At 41.8% G+C, this 20,937-nt stretch overlaps 2 protein-coding genes across 2 annotated transcripts; both read left to right on the top strand.

Annotated features, from left to right (window-relative positions):
• The first annotated feature begins 319 nt into the window (after positions 1–319).
• thap12a (THAP domain containing 12a) lies at positions 320–3,436 on the top strand. The gene is made up of 5 exons (XM_062485893.1): positions 320–548; positions 807–927; positions 1,030–1,131; positions 1,219–1,255; positions 1,344–3,436. Exons 1-5 carry the CDS (start codon positions 454–456, stop codon positions 3,131–3,133), a joined length of 2,145 nt encoding a protein of 714 aa, XP_062341877.1. The 5' UTR covers positions 320–453; the 3' UTR covers positions 3,134–3,436.
• A 583-nt stretch (positions 3,437–4,019) lies between these two features.
• Positions 4,020–15,432, top strand: si:dkey-250d21.1 (uncharacterized). Its single transcript, XM_062486397.1, has 11 exons — positions 4,020–4,327; positions 4,821–4,941; positions 5,393–5,506; positions 5,718–5,754; positions 5,857–7,676; positions 7,788–7,815; positions 8,385–10,168; positions 10,429–10,477; positions 10,722–12,520; positions 12,651–12,687; positions 12,870–15,432. The coding sequence occupies exons 1-11, from the start codon at positions 4,227–4,229 to the stop codon at positions 14,363–14,365; spliced, it is 7,386 nt and encodes a 2,461-aa protein (XP_062342381.1). The 5' UTR covers positions 4,020–4,226; the 3' UTR covers positions 14,366–15,432.
• Positions 15,433–20,937: the final 5,505 nt, after the last annotated feature.

Here is a 20,937-nt window from a genome sequence, read left to right as displayed (position 1 = left end):
CTCATTAGAAAACAGCACAAAACGTAACCTTAATTATAACGTAAGACAAAACATAATATAGAAGAAATAAAATTGCCAGGGGGCCGTGCTTTTTCTTACACAGTGATTTGCAGGACAATGTCCTTTCTTTCATGAAAACCACCAATAACGGGTTTGTCTTACACATTAACATTTGTGAATTAAACCTGTATCTAAAATAAATTCATTTTTCAACTGAAATTCCGTTATTTTCCTCCTATATGATTCCGGCTCTTGGTGACATAGGTGACTTGCGACCTAACTTTCGAGACATCGCCACGCGCGCTTTTGCCATGTTATGCATGCAAAGGCTCATGGGATACTACGGCAGTTGTCGCTTCCTGCACACTGGCTTGCACCGAGTTGTGGTAGTTTGATTATATAGTTAGCTAATGCAAATGGTGTACGTATGAAGTTGAGACACATTTGACAGCAATGGCGAACAACTGTGCTTTTTCAAGTTGTTCAAGTAACAACTGCAGTCTGCCCAGCCTTCCTCCCCTCTTCAGGTTCCCAAGAAACAGCGAAAGGTAACAGCAAGTTAGCTATCTATCTAGCTAGTAAGCCTAGTACTATTAGTAATTGTCTTGCCTTTTAGCTAGTTAGCTGGTAGTAATACTAGATACTACATCTTGGGTAACTAACTACATGGACATAATAATAGATAATGCAGCAGGGGCCTTGTGTTATTTCCGAGGCCTTACACCACTTATGTAGTGAGCCTACTGGGCTCTGACTATTGGCATTATCTGTATAATACCCAATGTTGTTGTTTCTCCCCTTCTCAGATGCAAGAAGTGGATTGAAAACTGCAATCGCATTGATCTTGAAGACAAAACCCCAGACGAGTTGTACAGACAGTACAGACTTTGTGCGAAACACTTCAAAGATTCAGTGATGGAAACAACTGTAAGTGAAATCATTCACAACATTAATATTAAACCATTTCTGTATTCACACTGCTGGAGTAGTCAATACTATGATTAACATATCTGCTCACTTGTTGTTCAGCTTCACAACACTGCATTGAAGGAGGATGCTATACCAACCATATTTGATTCATCAGGCCAGCCCACTAACCCCACAAGTGGACAGTGCAAGCGGAAGGGAGAAGTAAGGATTAGCTGCATGAAACTTCCAAATTCATAGACTTATACTTCAAACACTTTTTTGTTTCATATTTGATGTTTTATTTTCCAGATTCAAGATGATCCACAGGACAGTAAAGTGAAGAAAGGTGAGTTTTAGATGTGTCGTTTACCTGATTGTCAACTTCACTGTAAAATACCAAAATGCATTGTATTTTGTTCTGCCTTGTCTTCCAGATGACTTAATAGAGAAAACCGAAGATGACTCCCAAATAATTATGGAAAACACAGACCCCAGAGAGATCATAAAATCCATTTGTGAAGTTCTTCTGGTGCTAAGCAAACAAAATATTCCCTTGAACAGGCATGCTGTAGATGTACAGGAGAGCGTCACTCTGAGTAATGTGCAGGCATTGTTAGAATATAGAATGAGTGTTGGGAATCAAGTGTTGACTCCTGGAAAAGAGCTCTGCTCCTCCACACAACTGAGTCAAATGTTGGAGGTGTGTGAGAATGGGGTTCGCGAGGAGTTCCTGCAGGAGGTCAGAGAAAGTCGCTTCTTCTCACTAGTCACAGATGATTTGGTGGACATAGAAGAGCAGTGCCACCTCCCTGTTTTTTTGCGATTTGTGGACCAGTCTAACTGCCTGCGGGAGGAGTTTGTCGGACTGCTTCCTTTTCAGGGAGATGAGGAGACCCTAACAGAGCAACTGCTATCTATGGTAACTGACAAGTGGGGCCTGAATATAGAAAACTGCAGAGGGCAAGCCCACTTGTGCTCTGGTGTGCATGCCAGCAAAATGAAAGCCATCTCTACCAGGTTAACAGAGAAGTATCCTATGATACTGCATTCGACATTGTCAACATTTGCTTTGAACACCTTTCTGGTAAATAGTATGTCACTGTCAGGGCCGCAGATTGTCATGTCTACTTTTAAGAAGATTGAGTCCTTTTTCAAGGATGCCCCTTCACTGAAATTAGAGTTAGAAAATGCCATCTCGATATTCTATCAAGGCAGGGAAGAGAAAACCAATGAGTTGAAAGAGGCATGTCGTACCAGCTGGACATTAAGGCACGATGCGTTTGAGGTGGCAGTTGATATCATAGAATCTCTTTTGCTCTGTGTGGATAGTGTTCATGACAATGAAGACATGAGGTGGAGCGATGAAGTCACTCACAATGCTTTAGAAATATCTACAGCCCTGGCTGATTTTGAGTTCATTATAGCTTTGGTTGTGCTGAAAAACACCCTGTCGTTCACCCGTGCCTTTGGTAAGAACTTGCAAGGGCAAGCGACTGACACCTACTTTGCTGCAAATAATTTGACAGCTGTGTTGCACTCGCTGAATGAGGTCTCTGACAACATTGATGTGTATCACGAGTTCTGGTTTGAGGAAGCCATCAACCTAGCTTCTGCAATGGAGATCCAAGTTAAGGTTCCCAGGCTGTACCTGAGAAAGCATCGCTCCGAGTCTGGAACCGAGGTGCAGCCAGAGAATTACTACAAGGAACACCTGTCTGTCCCCGTCGTGACCCATGTCCTCAACGAAATGAAGGATCTGTTTACTGAAAGTCACGTCAAGGCCATGAAATGTCTGTTGCTGGTCCCTGCTGTCATGGGTCAACTGAAGTTCAACGCATCCGAGGAAAACATGGATGTGTTTAAAAATGACCTTCCGAATGCAGAGACTCTCCCTGCAGAGCTCCACTGCTGGTGGGTGAAGTGGAAGCACAGGGTCAAGGATGTCACCACTCTGCCCTCCAGTGTCCCCGAAACCCTGCTGCTGGCTGAAGTGAAATTCTTCCCCAATGTGCTTGCCTTCCTGAAGGTGCTTGCCACCTTGCCGTTTTTGACGGCTGAGAGCAGTTGTGATGCCGCCCGCAAACGGCTTAAACTGTACGTGGAAAATACACCTGGCGACCACAGATCCAAGAGTATTATTTTTTTGAACATGCATTATAATGCTACACACAACTTGGACTTCATTGTAGACACCTACATGGAGAAGTACCCTGAGAAAGAATGATATGACTGGAGAAAGTGGCATCTTTATTAAAGTCAATGTAAATATTGTTTGATTACAATGTGTGTGGTATACATAGATGAGTCTGTTATATGTTGTAAACAAACAAAAAAATCTGAATAGATTGAATAGATGATGATAGAAATGTTTTAGGCCAACATGGTGCTGTAAAATGTAACAAATACTGTTTAATAGTCTTACAATCATACAAAATAATTTGATGGATGCATTTATCATTTTCTAATCCAAACTGTTAACGTGATTACAGTATTTTTACACATTTGTTGTTCAATAAATAAGTATATAGCTTCTGTTTATCTATTTTTTGCATTTCTCAATTGTTGATTTAAGAAAAGACATGGAAATCTTAGTTTGTTGGATGAAATAATGACAGTGTTCTAAGATTAGTGTTATTAATGGATTAGTTAACTATAGAATTATGATTCTGGCACTTATTCATTATATACCACTAAAATGTTAAGTGAACAGATGAGAGAATGACAATTCAGATTCAAAACACATCTTGAGTACAAAAAAAGAAAAGAAAAAGCTTCCATCTAAAGTGAACGCCGATCAAGCGGCCTATTTTCAGCACATTAAAGACACGTTCCATCTATGATGTCCACAGATGGAACCGAATCTGAAGCATACGATAGAGCTCTAAATGTCACGTGATTAATGCACCGTTTGGCGATAGAGGCCTCGTGGTGGGATTATATATTCTGTAAACTCAACCTGTAATTCACGTACAGTCATAATATGAAATAAGCAGAATTGTAATGTGTGTACATTGAAATTATAGATGAGTAAATGCACAATAATTACATTATTCCAGTGCAGAACACATGGTACTAAGATCAGAGATCAGTGCGCCATTCAAGCTCTGCATAGAACCATTTCCGTCCCTCGGTAGACTTCTTCCTGGTTGAAATACTCGAGAGAGCCCCACGCATCTCATCAACTTTTTAAGAATGAAATAAGTTATTTCAACGCAAAGTTAATTCTAGCATTCCGTTAGAATTCGTATCTACAAACTCGACACGTAGGGTTTCGGATTTTTATGAGAGGCATGGTTTATTCTGATCTACAGTAGTACATGCAGCCCAAAATGCCCGACTGCTGTGCCGCACCAAATTGTGATCTACACAGAGAGGGATCCAACGTCCTCTTTTTTCGATTTCCTTTGGATGCAGAAAGGTAACTAGCTACTAAAAATAAGTCGACTTTGGTGATAATTTGTGTTCAAGTACTACTGCACCAGTTTATAAAGTTCTGCGTATCCACTAGCTAACAACATAAATAAGCTATTCAATGCTAGCTAGCTAGTTTAATTGAAAATGGCCAGTCTAATTCCTGGAACGAAAGCATTGCATGCAGGTTTCGTTGCATAATACGTCAACATAATGCCCGATGCTTTCACTAGGAGTCCGTTGGAGTTTGTAAACTGTTTTGTTTCTGTTGCATGTAATGCATGTTCCATTTTGTTCCAGGAATTATACAGGGCCTTACAGTGCTTAGCATGCTATTTAGGGCTAGGTACAGTAAGCTAAATGTTAACTTGTTTTAGCCACTAGCTCAACTCGAAGTTGAATTGTTTTGAATTTATAAAGGCATAATTGGTGTGATTGCATTGTATACATCTCATGTGTGGTTACTTTTTGTAATCTTGTGTTCTATGGTTACATTACAGATGCAAACAATGGCTAAATAATTGTCGTCGACAAGATCTGGCATCAAAGACTCCTGAACAACTGCACAAGCTTTACAGACTATGTGCTAATCACTTTGAGCCATCCCTGATTTGTCCTCTTGTAAGTATTACAACAGTTTGTGTCCATTCCTGCAATTTATTTACTCCGGATAATACAAATACACACGTTTTAGGTTGTGTTTCACAGTAAACATAGATCATACAATGTTGGGATTTATTTTAAATTATAATCTGGTCCTGAATCAATAATGATGGAATGGAGGTTATGTTTCAATAAATAATGGTGGCCAAACAATCCTGCCATAATTTCCCATAATAATTGGTATTAATAATGGTATAAGAAGTGGTAGTAGTAGGTACTTTTGATCCCCAGTGGGAAATTGCAAAAAAGTTATATCAATAAATTATAAAGGGCACCATCAAAGAAGACAACATGATTACAAGATCAGTAAGGACAAGGCATTAGGTTTAGATAGAAGATAATAATGAGCCACTCAACTTAGGAGATATTCGACACAATTAGTTAAATTAGGAATTTTGTTTTTTTATAGGGCATGGACAGCACTGAGAAGGTGCTGAAGGAGGATGCCATTCCAACAATATTCATCTTCTCAAGCCATTCAAACAATCCATTGACCCACACTAGGAAAAGAACAATAGTTCCAGTAAGTATTTGGAATTCACACTATTATATCAATCCTCTTAATTAATGCCATGCAAAGAATGCCATGTCATGAAATTCTTTACATCCTGTATTTCCTCAACATTCAGACCGTTTGGTTATTAAATCCTGTAACCAGTAATTAAATATAACCACACTGCAAGTAATGAAAATATTGTTTCATTGCCTCATTATTGAAATAATTCCAACCCCAGGCTGAAGAAGAGCTTGCTTCCTTGAAGAAGTCTAAAGGTAACTGACATGTATTTGCCAACTGTGCCTAGTTTTTCACATCAGTGTATAATCTTACGGGTCTGCTATGTATATATCAACCAACTTTATCTATTTTCTTAGATGACGAGGTCACACCTGAGTTAAGTGCTGAATTGAAAGAGGAGCCTGGAGAGAGCATTGTATGTGAATCACAGGAAGAGGACCAAAAGACTGAAGAGACACCCAACTCCAAAGAAAAGGAAATCCTTAAAGTCTATTTCAAGGAAACTCTTGCCTTTTCTGGTTTCAGCATTAGGAATGATGCTAACCCCAACCCTGATGAACCTTTGGGAGGCCACAGAGGTCAGCAGTCTCTTAACCCTATCTGTGTGGAAAAAATTGACCAGAAAGAAGTGCTTCAGTTCACTGAAGATCTCATGCAAGAGGAGATCCGGAACAGTTTGAGATTGGCACGTTATTTCTCAATATTGCTTCAAGATGTCACAAATATCGAGGGGAAGGAACAGATCCCAGTGTTCATTAGATCAGTTACCGTGGCCGGTTTCCCTCAGAAACACCTCATGGGTTTCCTGCCCTGTGATGCGGATGCTGAGAGCCTGTTTTACATGCTACTCTCAGAGATTCGAAACAAGTGGGAATTGAGGATGGAGCATTGTCGTGGACTCACATACATAACCACAGGTAGCATGTGTCAGAAGATGAGAGATCTCACAAACAGGATCCTTCAGGAGTTTCCTCAGGTAGTACTAGCTCCAAGTGACCCGTATGCATTCAATATTTGGCTAATTCGCTCCATGCCCATACCTTCAATTCAGAAGGTTGTGAATTCAGTTGAGGAGGTAGCCCAGATACTTAGAAAAACACCTGATCTTAGGAAAAGATTGGAAATAAAGATCAGGTCAACATATGGCCACCTTAAAGGGGAAGCAGATAGGATCACAGAGGGTTGCCAGGACAACTGGGAGTATGGCATCGATGCATTTCAGGTCATGCTGGAGATCCTTGAGCCATTCCTAAGTTGCATCAATGAGATGACCACATCCTCAACAACAGATGCAGACACTGCAGAGCAAATGGCTAATCTCAAGCCTTTCCTGAAGAATTTCAACTTCATCATGACCCTAGTTGTTCTGAAAAACACTCTTTGTTGTGTCAGCATACTCAACTCAAGTCTCAGAGGAGCCATTAGCATCAGCAGCACTCTGCAGTATACAATCTCCAATGCCTTAAAGCTGGTCAACAAGTATATGCAGGAGATTGCAATACTCCACAGGAAGTGGTTTTCTGACGCTGTGGGCCGGGCTAAGAAGCTGGGTGTGGCAGTCTGTGTGCCGGAGACCTTACCTGAGACAGACAAAGGATCAGTGACTGAAACCCCCCTGGAAGACTTGTACAGAGAAACTCTAAGCAGGCATGTGTTGCAGTATCTCACTGATGAGGTGAAGAGAGTGTTTAGCACTGAGATGGTACGGATTCTCCGATGGCTTTCATTGGTTCCCTCTTACATGGCTGATCACAATTTTAGTATCCGCAGGGATAAAGTGGCAGACGCCAATCTGAATAACCTTGCAAGGCCCGACACATTTTATGATGAGCTTGGTTATTGGGAGGTGAAGTGGAGACATGCTAGCAAGCGCAGGATCCTGCCGACAACAGCATTTGCCACTTTGAAAATTCCAGACATTGGGTTTTATCCTAATGTGCAGAGCCTGCTCAGGGTTCTGGGCACGATTCCCTGTGTGAATGCACAGGCAGATGTGTACGGGCAGTACAATATGGTGTTGGAAAGATTCCAGTCCTACCTAATGGCCACACCAGATGACCAGAGACTGTGCAACATGGCATTTGTCTTTGTAAATCAAGATGTGCACTTCAATGTGGAAGACGTGGTGGAGACCTATGTCCAGAAGCACCCTGAAATTTTGGCGTTGCTGCATATGGTAAGCTGTCTATTTGATATCTCATAAATTGCTCATTGCAATTATAAGGGGTTTAAATTATTTGCATATGATGGATATATGATATATTTAATGATGATGTTTGTTTTGTAGGAGGATGTGATAGAAGTGCAGCCCACAGGTAAGACAATTATTGTATTTAGTTTGTGATGTTGTCTAAGGATGGACATGTTAAGTAATGCAGTGTTCGAGTACCAACATTACCATATTATAGAGTACTCAAGCACTTGCAAACGTAAGAATAGTCTGAAATGAACACCCTATCAAAAATGGGGGTAGGTGTTTACCTGTGCAGCGCTAAACAGCCTACATTAAGAAAAAAGACATCCACAACCATTTAAATGTTGCAGTAAATTAAATAAAATCTAGTTGGCTGGTGAAAAAAGGAATGTTTCTTTTACTATTTTTTTTAATTTTTTTTATCTGCACCTGCCTATCCTTTTTGCTGCATGGATCAATGCAGATATTCATAGATAGCAGTTGCATCACTGCATACGCTCCTAAAAATGTTAACTTTGAATATAGAACAGGGTTAAAATTACTTTTATCATAGGTGATTTACTCTTGACGTTTAACATACTGGTGTCCAAATTGAGTACTCGAGTACACATGCCTCTCACCTAATGTCTTCTCATGTGGTGCCATCTGCAAATTAATAAATTACATTTTCCCTTTTTTCCTCTATTGCAGCTTCGGTCCCTGAGGAGAATGATGGAAACCACACTGAAAAGGAGCAGGAAGAAGAAACTGAAGTCATGACCATTGAGATGGAAGCCGAAAGAGTCGTGCAACCAAAGTGTGCCGAGACTGATAAGGAGGCCCTCAAATCTGCTCTGCAAGCTGCTGTGACAGCTGCGTACAACAGCCAAATGAGGCAGGGTAGTGAGGCGCCATTGGAACAAGACGGAGAAGTTGAATATGTGTCCAAGTCTGAGATGAAAGAAGTGCTCACGGTATGCGAAGATTCAGTACGGGAAGGCATTCTGCTGGAGGTGGGGAGTTCGTTCTTCTCCCTGTTCATTGACAGCGTTGTAAGGCTTGGAGAGACCGATTATCTACCACTTTTCCTCAGGTTCGTAGACAGTTTTGATGTCATGCGATTGGAGCTAATGGGATTCATTGATGTGGATCTCGACTGTGATGCAATGTCCGAGCGCCTTTTTGAGACTGTCACCAAAGAATGGCGCCTAGATTTACGCTATTGTAGAGGGCAAGCCTACCTCGGATCCGGTGAGGTGTCCTATAAGCTGAAAGCCTTTGCCTGCAAAATCCAGGAGAAGTACCCTCTTGCTATATGCACTCACAGCTCTTGTTACTCTTTCAATACATGGTGGTCTAAAACCATCCCTGTGCCCTCTGTAAAACGAGCACTGGATACCTTTGAGGAAGTGCTGATGTTTTTTAGCAGCTTGCCTACACTTGAGAAACAGTTAGACCATGTAATTGCATTTGGGCTCAGGGAAAGCTTTGAGAAAATCCAAGAGTTACAGGGAAAGTTCTGTACCGTCTGGCAAGAGAAGCATGACTCCTATGAGGTTTTTGTGCAGATGCTGGAACCCCTAGTTGAATGTCTGGAGAAAATCAAAGACAACCCACAGCGATGGAAACCATCCATCTCAGAACAAGCTGGCAATCTGCTACGTCGTATAAGGGACTTTGAGTTCATTGTACCCATGGTAGCCTTGAAGAATTCCTCCTCGTTCACCAGAGAGCTCAGTGCTGGCCTGCAGAAGGATCATTTCAGTGCCGCCTCCCAGCTCTGCCAGATCAGTGGCATTGTGGCTACCCTAAACAGGGTGAAGACTAACATCAAGGTGTTTCACCAGAATTGGTTTGATGAAGCTTGTGCCCTGGCACAGAGTCTAGGTGTGCAGATTAAAGTGCCTGATAATTCGACCTTGCCCAGGGATAGCATGTTGAAACCAGCTATGTACTACAAAGATGCTCTGAGTGTGCCACTCGTGGACAACCTCATCAATGCTGTGAAAGACCATTTCTCTGAAGACCACAAGGAAGCCCTGAACTTCCTCTCCCTAGTTCCATGCTCCGTGACCGTGAGCTACATGTTTGAGATCCTGAAGTCCAAGCCTCCTCTCTACAGCAGCGACCTCCCCGACGCCGACAACTTCTTCACCGAGTTGTGCTGTTGGAGAGTGAAGTGGAAGACCAAAGTTGCATCCTTGACTATCCCAGAGAGCATCTTTCAGACTCTCCGTTTGCCAGTCATGCAGTACTTTGGGAACATCAACACCCTGCTGAGGATCATGTCTGTGTTGCCCAGCACCGTGCTGGAGGACTGTGGTGTCACCATGCGCCACAAGAAGTATCAAGAGTACTTGAGGAACACCTGCCCCAAAGACCGGTCCCCATGTTTGGCTATGTTACAGGTGGGAACCAACTTCAGCAGAGATCTGGACCGGATGGTTTCCCAGTGCTTAAAGGTCACTCCCCAGACATTGGAGGGGATCTGCTTGGTAGGTTATTCTCATGGCTATTGTTTCTGTGACTTTGTATTTTGTTTTGTTAAGAAGCTTACATGCCAGCGAGCCAGCATGACCTGCATGTCCTCCCCTCTCTCTCACTTTCCTCTTCATTTCCTATCTCGCTTCACTGTATCTGTCCAACTAAAGAAGATGTGCAGTAAAAAATAAATAATAATATCTTTAAAAAAGGCACTTGCGTAGACTTTGTACTTAACAAGCATGCTATATGTTTTTTATTTTTGTTTTCTCAGGATAAAGAATCCAAGTGTCTATTGAAGAGCTCTGAAAGTAACATGGAAGGTAAGTTTCACAAACCATTGTTTATAATGGTAATTATATTTGTAAAACCTCTGCGCAGGAGGTAAAGTAAGCATATGCAATGAGTACATTTAAATTGAATGTATTAAATTAGCCTCAACTTATTTTAAGTTTTATAAAAAAAATAATGCTTTGTGTGTTGCAAAATGTTGTGACACTTTATTAAAAATTTTTTAATGAATGCATAGGTAACCCTAACCCTCTTCTGATCTGTCTGTCTTTGCAGTGGATGACAAAGATGGAGTAGAGGAACTTGAGATGCCACAATCTACTGAGAAGAAAGAGGAACAGGAAATCAAACCCGTGGATGAGAATGGACACAGTGGAGATAATCTGCAAAGTTTGGAAACTGTGTTCAGACTGGCTGCCCGCTTAGGAAAGAATAACTGCTCTCTCTCAGAACTTTCCAAAGAAGAACAAGAGCTTGTCATTCAAGAGCTCAGCATGTGTCACTGGTTTCCAAGTGATGGCAAGTGCTCACTTAACATTGGCGAAGAGGAAATGGTAAAACTACTCACAAAATCAATCAGGGAAGTGATACTCCAAGAAATCCAGGAGTCCCCTTTCTTTTCATTGATCACTGACAGACCAGTGTCAATCACTGGTAAAAAGTATCTGCCTGTGTTTGTCAGGTATGTTGGTGGTGAAAGTTCCCCAAAAGTGGAGCTCATTGGGTATTTACCTTTTGATGAAAACTGTGACGTTGACGTACAAGCAAAGTCTCTTGCTGTGACTCTGACTGAAGACTGGGGGTTGCAGATGGCTCAGTGTCGTGGACAAGCATTCATGCGCATGGGCTCAGGCTGTCAGAGCCTAAAGAAAATGTCTCTGGATTTTCTCAAGAGCTATCCACTGTCAGTGATCACACCCAGTGAGTCTTGCGGTCTCGCCTGCTGGCTTGCTGGTAGTTTGGCTATTCCCTCTGTCACGAATATGCTGGATGTTGTGGAAGATCTGCTACTCTTCTTTGACTCGTCCCCTGGACTGGAGGGAGCATTGGCACAGGCTGTGGACGGGCTACTCAACACACCTAGGGAGGCCCTGGACGAGTTTCCAGAGACCTGTTGCTCCCGATGGAAAAAGAGGGAGGACTTCTTTGATATCCTGGTCGACACCTTTGAGGGAATCTTAAGTTGTTTAGATTCAGTCAGTTCCAGTGCCACAGGTGCAATTTCGTTACATGCACAGGTCCTGTCCTCTGCTTTGAAAAGCTTGGACTTCATTATAAATCTGGTGATCCTCAAGAATGCCTGTGCTCCCCTTAGAAACTGCAGTACCGTCTTTCGCTGTGGCAACCCAGCTGACATCATCTGTGAGGTGGAGAAGATCCCTGCTATCATAGAGACACTGGGTAACATGCAGGAGAACATCGCCGCAATACACTCCCCTTGGTTTGAGGAGGCGTTCCAACTCGCATCCAAAGTGGCCCCCGAACAAGTCTGCTTTCCAGAGGAAACCAACAACTATTCTTCTCCGGAGACGTACTACAAGGAGAAACTCAGTGTGCCCCTCCTCAGCTGTCTTGTAGAAGAAATGAAGTACAGCTTCTCAGAGAGCCATTTGAAGGCCCTTAAGGTCCTGTCTTTGCTTCCCTCATGTAACCCTCAGCCCATCCTCCAGGACTCCACTGACAAGCTCTACAGCCTGTACCTGAGTGATCTTCCGGACCCCGACACAGCAGAGCAGGAAATCAGTAACTGGGCCACAGTGTGGATAGAGAAATATCAGGATGTGGCACCACCGGCGTCCATCTCCGAGACCCTGCTCCACCCCGAGTCAAAGACCAGCCCCGCTGTCACAACGCTGCTCAGGCTGGTGGCTGTCCTGCCCAGTGTGAGCATGGAATGGGACCTCATGAAGACGACACTGAACTCCATGAAGGATATCCTGAAGAACACTATCTGTAAAGGAGGCAAAACCGACATTTTGATGCTCCGCATGCATCACCTGACTATTCAAAGTCTGCAAGAGGTCATCGATAAGTGCATCGAGGTTGATTCCGAGAGCAGTGTATGCCTGTCACGGGTAACAACAACTTGTATTTTTTGTAGACAACAAAACCACCATCTTGTAGTAATAACATATGCTGTGGTAAATTGTCATATGCATTCAAAAGAAAATGTTTGGTTCTAATCTGAGGTCATATGTTTTACAGGTGAAGATGATAACAGGGGTACTGAGACTGGAAACTGGTATGTAAAAGTGAAAAGTATATCACATAATGTTAATGCATAGAAATATTTGTTTTCCATTACTTCCCTGGCTAGGTTAAGATTGGATAGTTTAGGTTGGTTTAAATTTGATTTTGAGAGAACTTGAGTGACAAGGGGGGAAAGGGGTATTAACAACATCTTGTTTCATGCATTTCTATCAGAAGTTGGATCTGCAACCTGCCCTGGAAGACTTCAACATCCAATGGATGTGAAACCTACAGTTGGAAATCTGAATGTAGGGGACAGCGATACGGAACCGAGACAAACAATGTCTTTCTACGAGCCACCCGTTCGAGAGGAAATCCTCAAGGAACTCTGGGACTCCCAGTTCTTTACAATAATAACTGAACGTGAAGTAGACATCGAGGGCAACTTGTATGTCCCACTTTGCATCCGATACTTGGACAAGCAGGACACTCAGTGCGAGGAGACTGTGGCTTTTGTCCCATTCGTTAAGGACACAGCTGTCCTGGCCGACTATATTGAGACAGCCCTGTCAGAGAAATGGGGACTCAACATGGAATACTGTAGAGGTCAGGCCTTTTTGAGTGTTGGAGAAGTAGGGTCTCAGATGAAGGCAGTGACAACAGTGATCTCCCAGAAATACCCCCTGGCCGTGCGCACGGTCAGCTCTGCTGTGTCTTTGAACGTGTGGCTGGCCAGGTCCTCTCCAGCAGGGGACACAGCGGAGGGGGCAGCCTCGATAGAAGACATGCTCCAGTGGCTTACTGAGGACACAGAGAGACAGACCAAACTGGACAACATGATCATTCATATGTTCCAGCATGACGAAGGGAAAGGGAATGAGCTGAGGGACGAGCTGATCAAAAATTGGGAGAAGAGCCACGATATGCATGAGGTTATGGTAGAGCTTCTAGAAGTGATCATGCTCTGTTTGAGCGAGCTGAAAGGTGAAGCGAATAGCCCAGCGTCACACTACCTTAATGCAGTCCGAAGTTTCGAGTTCATCTTCTCCACAGTTGTGCTGAAGAACGTTCTGAGCTTGACCCGAAAGTTCAGTCAGTCTCTCCAGGGAAAGCCCCTGGATGTGTTGATAGCTGTGAGTAACTTGCCCGACCTCCAGACTTCCCTCAGCGAATTGATGAGTGATATTGACAACCATCATCAGGCCTGGTTTGAGGAGGCTGTCACTTTAGCTTCCAAGTTGCAGATAACCATGCTACACCCACCACTTCTAGAACCCCTGAGCGAGTTTTACAAAAGAGCAGTGAGTGAAAGATTGGTAGAGCATGTCATTGCTGAGGTCACAGAGCTATTCGCCGAGCAAGTTCTGAGCACCTTGAGTTGCCTGGTGATAGTGCCTTACGCAATGTCCAAGCTAGAAAGCAACAGTGTTGCTGTGCACATGCTCCGCATGTACAAGGATGACTTGCCAGATGTGGCCTCGCTCCACACCGAGTTGAAGTCTTGGAAGGAGAAGTGGTTGGATCCCATGGCAGGCTATCTCCCTGCCACAGTCCTCGACACCCTGAAGGTGTCGCATATACGGAGCTTCAGTAACTTTGAGACTCTCCTTCGTCTCCTCGTCATCTTGCCCTTCTCAAGGAAAGAAAGTACCTTTAGACAGGGAAAGAGAAGTCTACAGGGCTTTGTACAGCAGGAGAGAAGGTGCATTGCCGAACTTCATCCTCTGTAATAGTTAATGGTCTGCCCTCAAAGCTCGTGAGTATAAACCTGGCTTCTTAGAGGGTGTCATATACTGCTGACCCATTGTATCCTCACTCTTTATTTAGGTCTCAGTCCCTTTTTTTAACTTACTAGGTGATATTTCTATGTATACATGAATGATTGAAGATTTTATTGTTTTCCTGCAAGCATATATTCTTTTTGTTGAAACACTTGTACTGCCTATTGGGACCAATGTCTTGCCAAAAAAAAGCAATGCTCACCTGAGGGGTTACCAATGCTTGTGTGCCTTTATGCAAAACTTAGTCTACTCCATGCATCATGATAATACTGATGTCAACAAATAATTCAGTCCCATCAGGCTTTTGGAATAACTGTTTTACTATTATTAAAACATGATCTAATTAATTTACTCTCAATTAAAGAATCACTTGCATCAATTCACTTAATTTGTATCATTCCCTCCCATGGCACAAATAGATGGTTAGTTATTTCATGTTTGTGTTTTATGATGATTGCCTAGGATTCCAGTCTAGAGGGGTCTTAGAGGGGTTAATTTGCTGCAATGTCTCCAAATACTGTCTCCTTAAGAGGACAGCCTTCATATATATTTGTCAAAAAATTAATAAAAACTTGTGGAAAAAAATGTATATAGTTTTTATTTTAACACTGGTACAGTAGCAGTTGAAGTAACATTATTTTGGAATGCCACAAGAGGGTGTTGCGAGTCTTCTGATTGCACTGAATGAGGGGACTAGTCTTTCAGTTTGGATCAGAGTTGTGTTTTTTAATGATTCAAATGATTTTACTTACTGAAACTATATTAATATTTTTTGTTTCTTAATTGTTAATTCTACTAACTGTAGATTTAGATTATGGAGATGTATATATTTGATTATATCAATAAACCATCCAATAGGGAGCTATACAAATGCAATCTCAAGTGTTCCATTCAGTTAAAATTTGTTTTTTTTATTGGAAGGTATGTAGTTGTAGGCATACACTCTTACTAAAGACTGTTTTAATACTAAGTAATAAAAGAGGATTAAGATAGCTGAGGGATTTCCTGCTTGAATCTTACTGTTGTGCAAAACTTCAGAGGTTTGGTGAACAGAGGTTGTGCAGGACTGCAAAATCCTTTTTCCTATGTATTTTTTATTTTTTTTTGTCTTTAGTTCTTGCTGTTAAATTAGCTAAGAGTAGCTTGGACTGTGGACAATATGTCTGCATTTGAGATACACAACTGAACTGGACTGGTTTCTCTCTAAACCAGATATTCACTTCAGACGTTGTTTATGGTGTAGAGAAATACTTGATTGTAGCATATTCAAATAAAAATGAGAAACATCTTGTCCCTCTGTTTAAGTAAGATATGTTTTTGACGTTTAGGTGGTACAATAAGTATAACAGGACACAAACTAGAAACACTGTCAATCGTAGGCAGCAGTATATAATACTCAGGCTCCCTGAAAACAGTTTCACTCCATCTTGATAGAGAGCATCCTCTCCTCAAAGGCTGATGACCTCACCTTGTCTTTAAGGGGCATGTATTCTTCCTGTAGGCTGTAACACCAGAGGGCCCTTTCTAACAATGGGTTGATTGTTGGTGCTCAGCTTAGTGTGAAAGGTGCATCTCTGTGTCCTCAGTCAGCTGCTGTGCAAACGGATCTGTCTGACTTCTGTGAGCCCCAAACAGCCTTGTTTACCTACAGGTTTAAAGCTCAGCCCATGTGGTTTCCACATCCAGTACTAGAAACTCCTGTTACTCAATCTTAAACCCTTGGTTAGACCCCTCCACACGGTAATATAGAGGTGGGCTTTATTTCAGGGGTTATGTGTCCTTTCTTGTTCCAAAGGTGAACATTCTTAGATTGGGAAGATACTGTGACAAGTTGAGCCGTTTTGGTTATTGGTGACCTTTTATACAGCAGGCAAAGAAGGCCTCCTTGTTTCAGCAAAATGAGCAAATACCATAATTGAACTTCGGCGCTGGTTTCCTGCTGGAAGTCAAGGTTCTGCACTGATCTAAGACCTGTGGCAGTCTGTAATCATGTCCATACACAGGTCGGATTTAACTACTCTGGAGGGAAAGGCAGAGGGCTTAAGTGGATTTTATTTCAAGGTTTCTTTGCAGGGGAAAAAATGGCGGCCTGGGTCAGGATATGTACAACCACCAACAAATGGTTTGAGTTATTGCAATATGGACTTGCCGATCAGACACAGAAACACTCATTTTTATTCTCTCGCTATGTAACACACTTCTGTATAGAATTTTCCGGAATATCAATGATGAACCCGTTGCTCAAGAGCAGAGCGTTGTGTATCTAACCGTCAGATTTTCTCAGGTTATCAGTACTTTACAACTTGAAGACATTTGGGCTGCACAGTCACTTTTCCAAAGCTGGGGCGTCAGTGATTGGTCACTGATTGCTTGTGCACTGAGGTTGGCCCAGCAAAAATATGCCCCTGCTCCAGCAGAGGGCAAGTAGGATTACCTGGCGATATGAAGTGATTAGGTTACTGCTTTGGTAACCCCATTTCGTCTGCTCCACTTTTAGGTTGAAGTATCACTCATTTATGTTCATTTCTCCGGTTCTCTGTTACCTCTCTTGGCATTTCTAAAAAGGGAAGAAAATTATACGAAACAGATGCGTCTGCACAATTTATCTATTGTGCTGCTCAGAAGCCTGTGGTGGTGACACTTGCCCCTGAAATGGTGTGAGCTAGTGTTCGTGGGGGTGTTAAAAGAGAGGATTGGTGATAGGAGTTCCTACCCCACCATGATCCTGTCGCTGCTCTGTAACCAGCTCCTTTTGTATTCCTCTTTCAATTACACTTGGAAGACGTAGTACTGATACCAACCAAGAAAATTGTTTCCCTTTGAAGATGAACAGAATTGTGATATAAGATTTTGGAGTACAGTATGTGAAGAATATAGGCTACACTGTCTTGTGGATTTGATTGAGTTATCTCTTGTTCAGCTTTTGTGTAACTCTTCTGCTGATTCAATTTTTCTTTTCTTTTTTTATCACAACTGTACAAAGACACTACTGTCTGATTTATTCAGACCATTTGTGTTAAATCTGACCTTTTATGAACCGAAGTCAAATCTATCTTAGATTCTAAAAGCTGATTGTTGGTTACTTTACTATTACAAGCACATTTTCAGGATTGTTAGGGAAATATGTCAAATTAATCAAATGACTTTTTGAAATCAGATCCACTGTAAATATTATTTGGTTCACATGCTTCATTGAAGCTGTGAATAAATAATTCAGTTGTAGCAATCATTAGCCACTAATTTAACCATAATTTGAACCATTATTCTTACTGGATTCTCAGTGCATGTAAACAGAGCATCCTGTGAGAGAAAATGCCATTCATAAATTATGCAGACAACAATTCACCTCAATGAGTGAACGGAATAGCATTCATATCATTCAAATAAATAAGCAAATATAAAGTTCAACCAGCATTTGTTTGGTACTGAATAAACACTTCAAAGGTAACATACAGATGGCAATAATATTGATGTCATACCAACAGCAAATACTTGTTTACCAGCAAAAACATTACAGGACAGTGATGACTGTTTACGTACTGTTTTATGTGATTCATAATAAAGACAGTTTGTAATCAGAAAAGCACTACACATTCCTAATCAATTAATGGTGAAGAAATGCTACATCAATGGACCTCTTTGGAGTTCCGTTCAGCAATGTGAAAAAGTAATTTTGCTTTACATTCTCAGGTGTCGCCCTTGGGTAAACAGACAAGAGTGTATGTCACAGCAGGAACCACTACAGAAACAACAATCCCATCCAATTCCCGTTCTACAAGAGAAGATTGGACCAAATACTCTATGAACCATTTGTGTATAACCTTTCTTCAACTCTGCTTTGAGGGTCCAGATCCCTTTCAAGTGACAGATGGGTGGCACTTTCAAAACAGTTAATGCAGTCTTAAAGAAGCCCCCACACTCATACCGACATAATATATGGCAGTATAGGGTTATTTATCCATTCATGAACCCTTTGGCAAAGGTTCTTACTGGATACAGAGTTTAACCGTTGAAACATATGTTTCTAACTTAACATCTGTAAGGGGACATTTGATTCAATTGTATTGTTTGTTAAGTTTCTGATCTTTCGAACTAAATCTTTTTTTTGTCTTTCTACTGTAACTATGACATGGGTTAATTTGGGTTCCTTCATTAAACTGACAGCATTCCTATGTGCCAGTTGATGGGAGCATGACCAATGAACGCCTAAACAAATTGTCCTCAAATGTCACCAGTCCTATATAGCAGAAATAGAGACTACGTGCCGGTCGCCCATCCGCTCTCCATCGCACATTCTCAGTCTGTCATCGTGACTCATGTTTAAAGCTGATTTAATAAAGATGCCCCTTACTAAAAAGGGGATCTACAAGATGCATCAACCAGCAGCGTCCCGACCAAGCTGAAGAACGGGGGAGAGGAGGAAGAGAGGACTGAAAGGCTGGTCCTCAGAAAGTCCTAAATGCCTGCCAGACAGTTAGAGGGGTTTTTACAAGTAGAAAGGGCTTGGGAGGCTGCATCTCAGGGCCTATTCAGGTCCAGATCCCAGAGGGGAAAGGTGAGTCTTCTCCTGGCGAGCCTCCATACTCTTGATATAACTCTGATCCTCTTAAGATAGGAGACACAATGGGCCGACATTGTAGGCAGTAAGAGCCGTTCCCGCCAAACGTTTCATCATTATATTCAAACCAGTTTTGCCGTTCTGGAAGACAGACTGGGTGTTTTGTGAGTAGAACTGCCCAGATGCCTTGTCTATCTTCAGTTGTATGCTAACACTGAAGTGTGATGATTAATAAACTATTTGTGGCAATGTTTTTGGTAAAAGGTCAGTCTTTAACAGTGCTTACAGTGCTAACAGTTATTTTAATTCTACAAAACTGTGTGGTTTTCTGGTCCCTCTATTAACAGCAAGAAGATTTCCTCTCCCTCAGTGTATTGGTTGAAAGGTGAGATGGGGGATCAAAGTCCTGTGTGTTGATCCTGGCTTAGACAGGAATGGAGAGCCTGTGTGTAAAACGTTCAGGTTTGAGATGCCGGTGGTTCTACAGTAAGCTCTGCGACCCTTAAACTCCATACACTACAATCCAAGCCCATTCACAGTTGACTTCTATCAAACATGTTTCACCCACTCTAGAATCAGAAACAAGGCACGGCACTGTGACAGGATACAGACATACATAACCTTACAGTTCACTACAAACCCGCGCTGGGCGGCTCACTATGTTTGCCGAATATTTTTGGACACAGTATCCCCATGCTCCTAAGAGGAAGTGGCTTCTTCCCTCTGGGCAAGCCAGATGAGTATTTGTAGGCATGCAGGGCACAGGTAGCAACGTTAATGCATACGTAAAATAATGCCTCTGGATAATATCGGTGTACAGCCCACTCAAGGCAGGATCCTACAGGTGGAGCTAGAGGTAGAGCTGGAGATGGAAAGAGAGAAAGAGGCTCTTCACATGCATACAGTTGGTCTCCACCACCTCCTTGTCTTTATTTCGTATGATAACTAAAATGCCTCTCTAGATTTCTCGCTAGGAAATGTTTGGTTCATTTTTCTAAATGTATAAAAGAGAGGGGGAAAGACTATCACTGTATGTATGAATATTTCTGAATACTAAACAATATTCGTTGTTGTGGAAAAATAGCATACAGCAGTAGAGTAGAATGTTGTGAATTGCTTTGCAACAGTCTTTTCTTGTAAAGTTTTCCACTGTAAAGAGGCCAATCTGAAAAGGAAAAACCCCACAATTACCGGAGTTCCCTCTCGTTTAAAATAACGTTAAGACTGTGGAAACAGTCTTAATGAAGGTATCTTAATGACATGGTAATTTAGCAACGTAGGCGTGTGGCTGCAGTTATCATTATGTAGTTCAAATCACTAGGAGGCCAAAATAATAAAAAAATCTAAAACCAACATTGAAAAATCCTCGTGGCAATGAATATACTAGGGCCAAAATTGATCGCTAATAGCCTACATGTTATAACAATTCTGGCAGTATAGGTCTATTATTTTATTCACATAAGAAATGTGCCTATAATCCAATACTTACAGGATAACCTGTCTTAGATTTTGGAAATTTTAATCAGTAGCTCGTGACTGCGACTTTTGAGCAGCTTTCAGGTTAAAACAGATGACGTAATTCAGTTAACTGGAAAAGTTTAAATGGAAAACAATTGATGTGAAATGGATTGCAGTTGAATCTACGATGGGGATGCAAACACTGTTAACTGATATGTAGCAAGCAATATTCATGTCATTATTATAAAATTGCAAAATGATCATTAGGTCTTCACAATAATATATTAATATTGCCAATAGGCTATGGTGAAAAAGGGAGACATTTTTTATTTAATAAATTACTTTACGTTTTATCTGTTAAACAGGAACAGATAATCCAACAAAACTGTATGTCAAACTGTCCTTGAAATCCAGTCTGCTTTGTTATGCTAATTGTGCCTGACATCACCAGGGAGATCAAAGCGGGGCAGGAGTACTTATAAAGTGAAGCTGTTCTGCTGCCGAG

This window comes from Osmerus eperlanus, chromosome 19 (assembly GCF_963692335.1).
Source record: "Osmerus eperlanus chromosome 19, fOsmEpe2.1, whole genome shotgun sequence".
In the NCBI taxonomy this organism is placed as follows: Eukaryota; Metazoa; Chordata; class Actinopteri; order Osmeriformes; family Osmeridae; genus Osmerus; species Osmerus eperlanus.
This window is presented reverse-complemented; position numbering and strand designations above follow the sequence as displayed.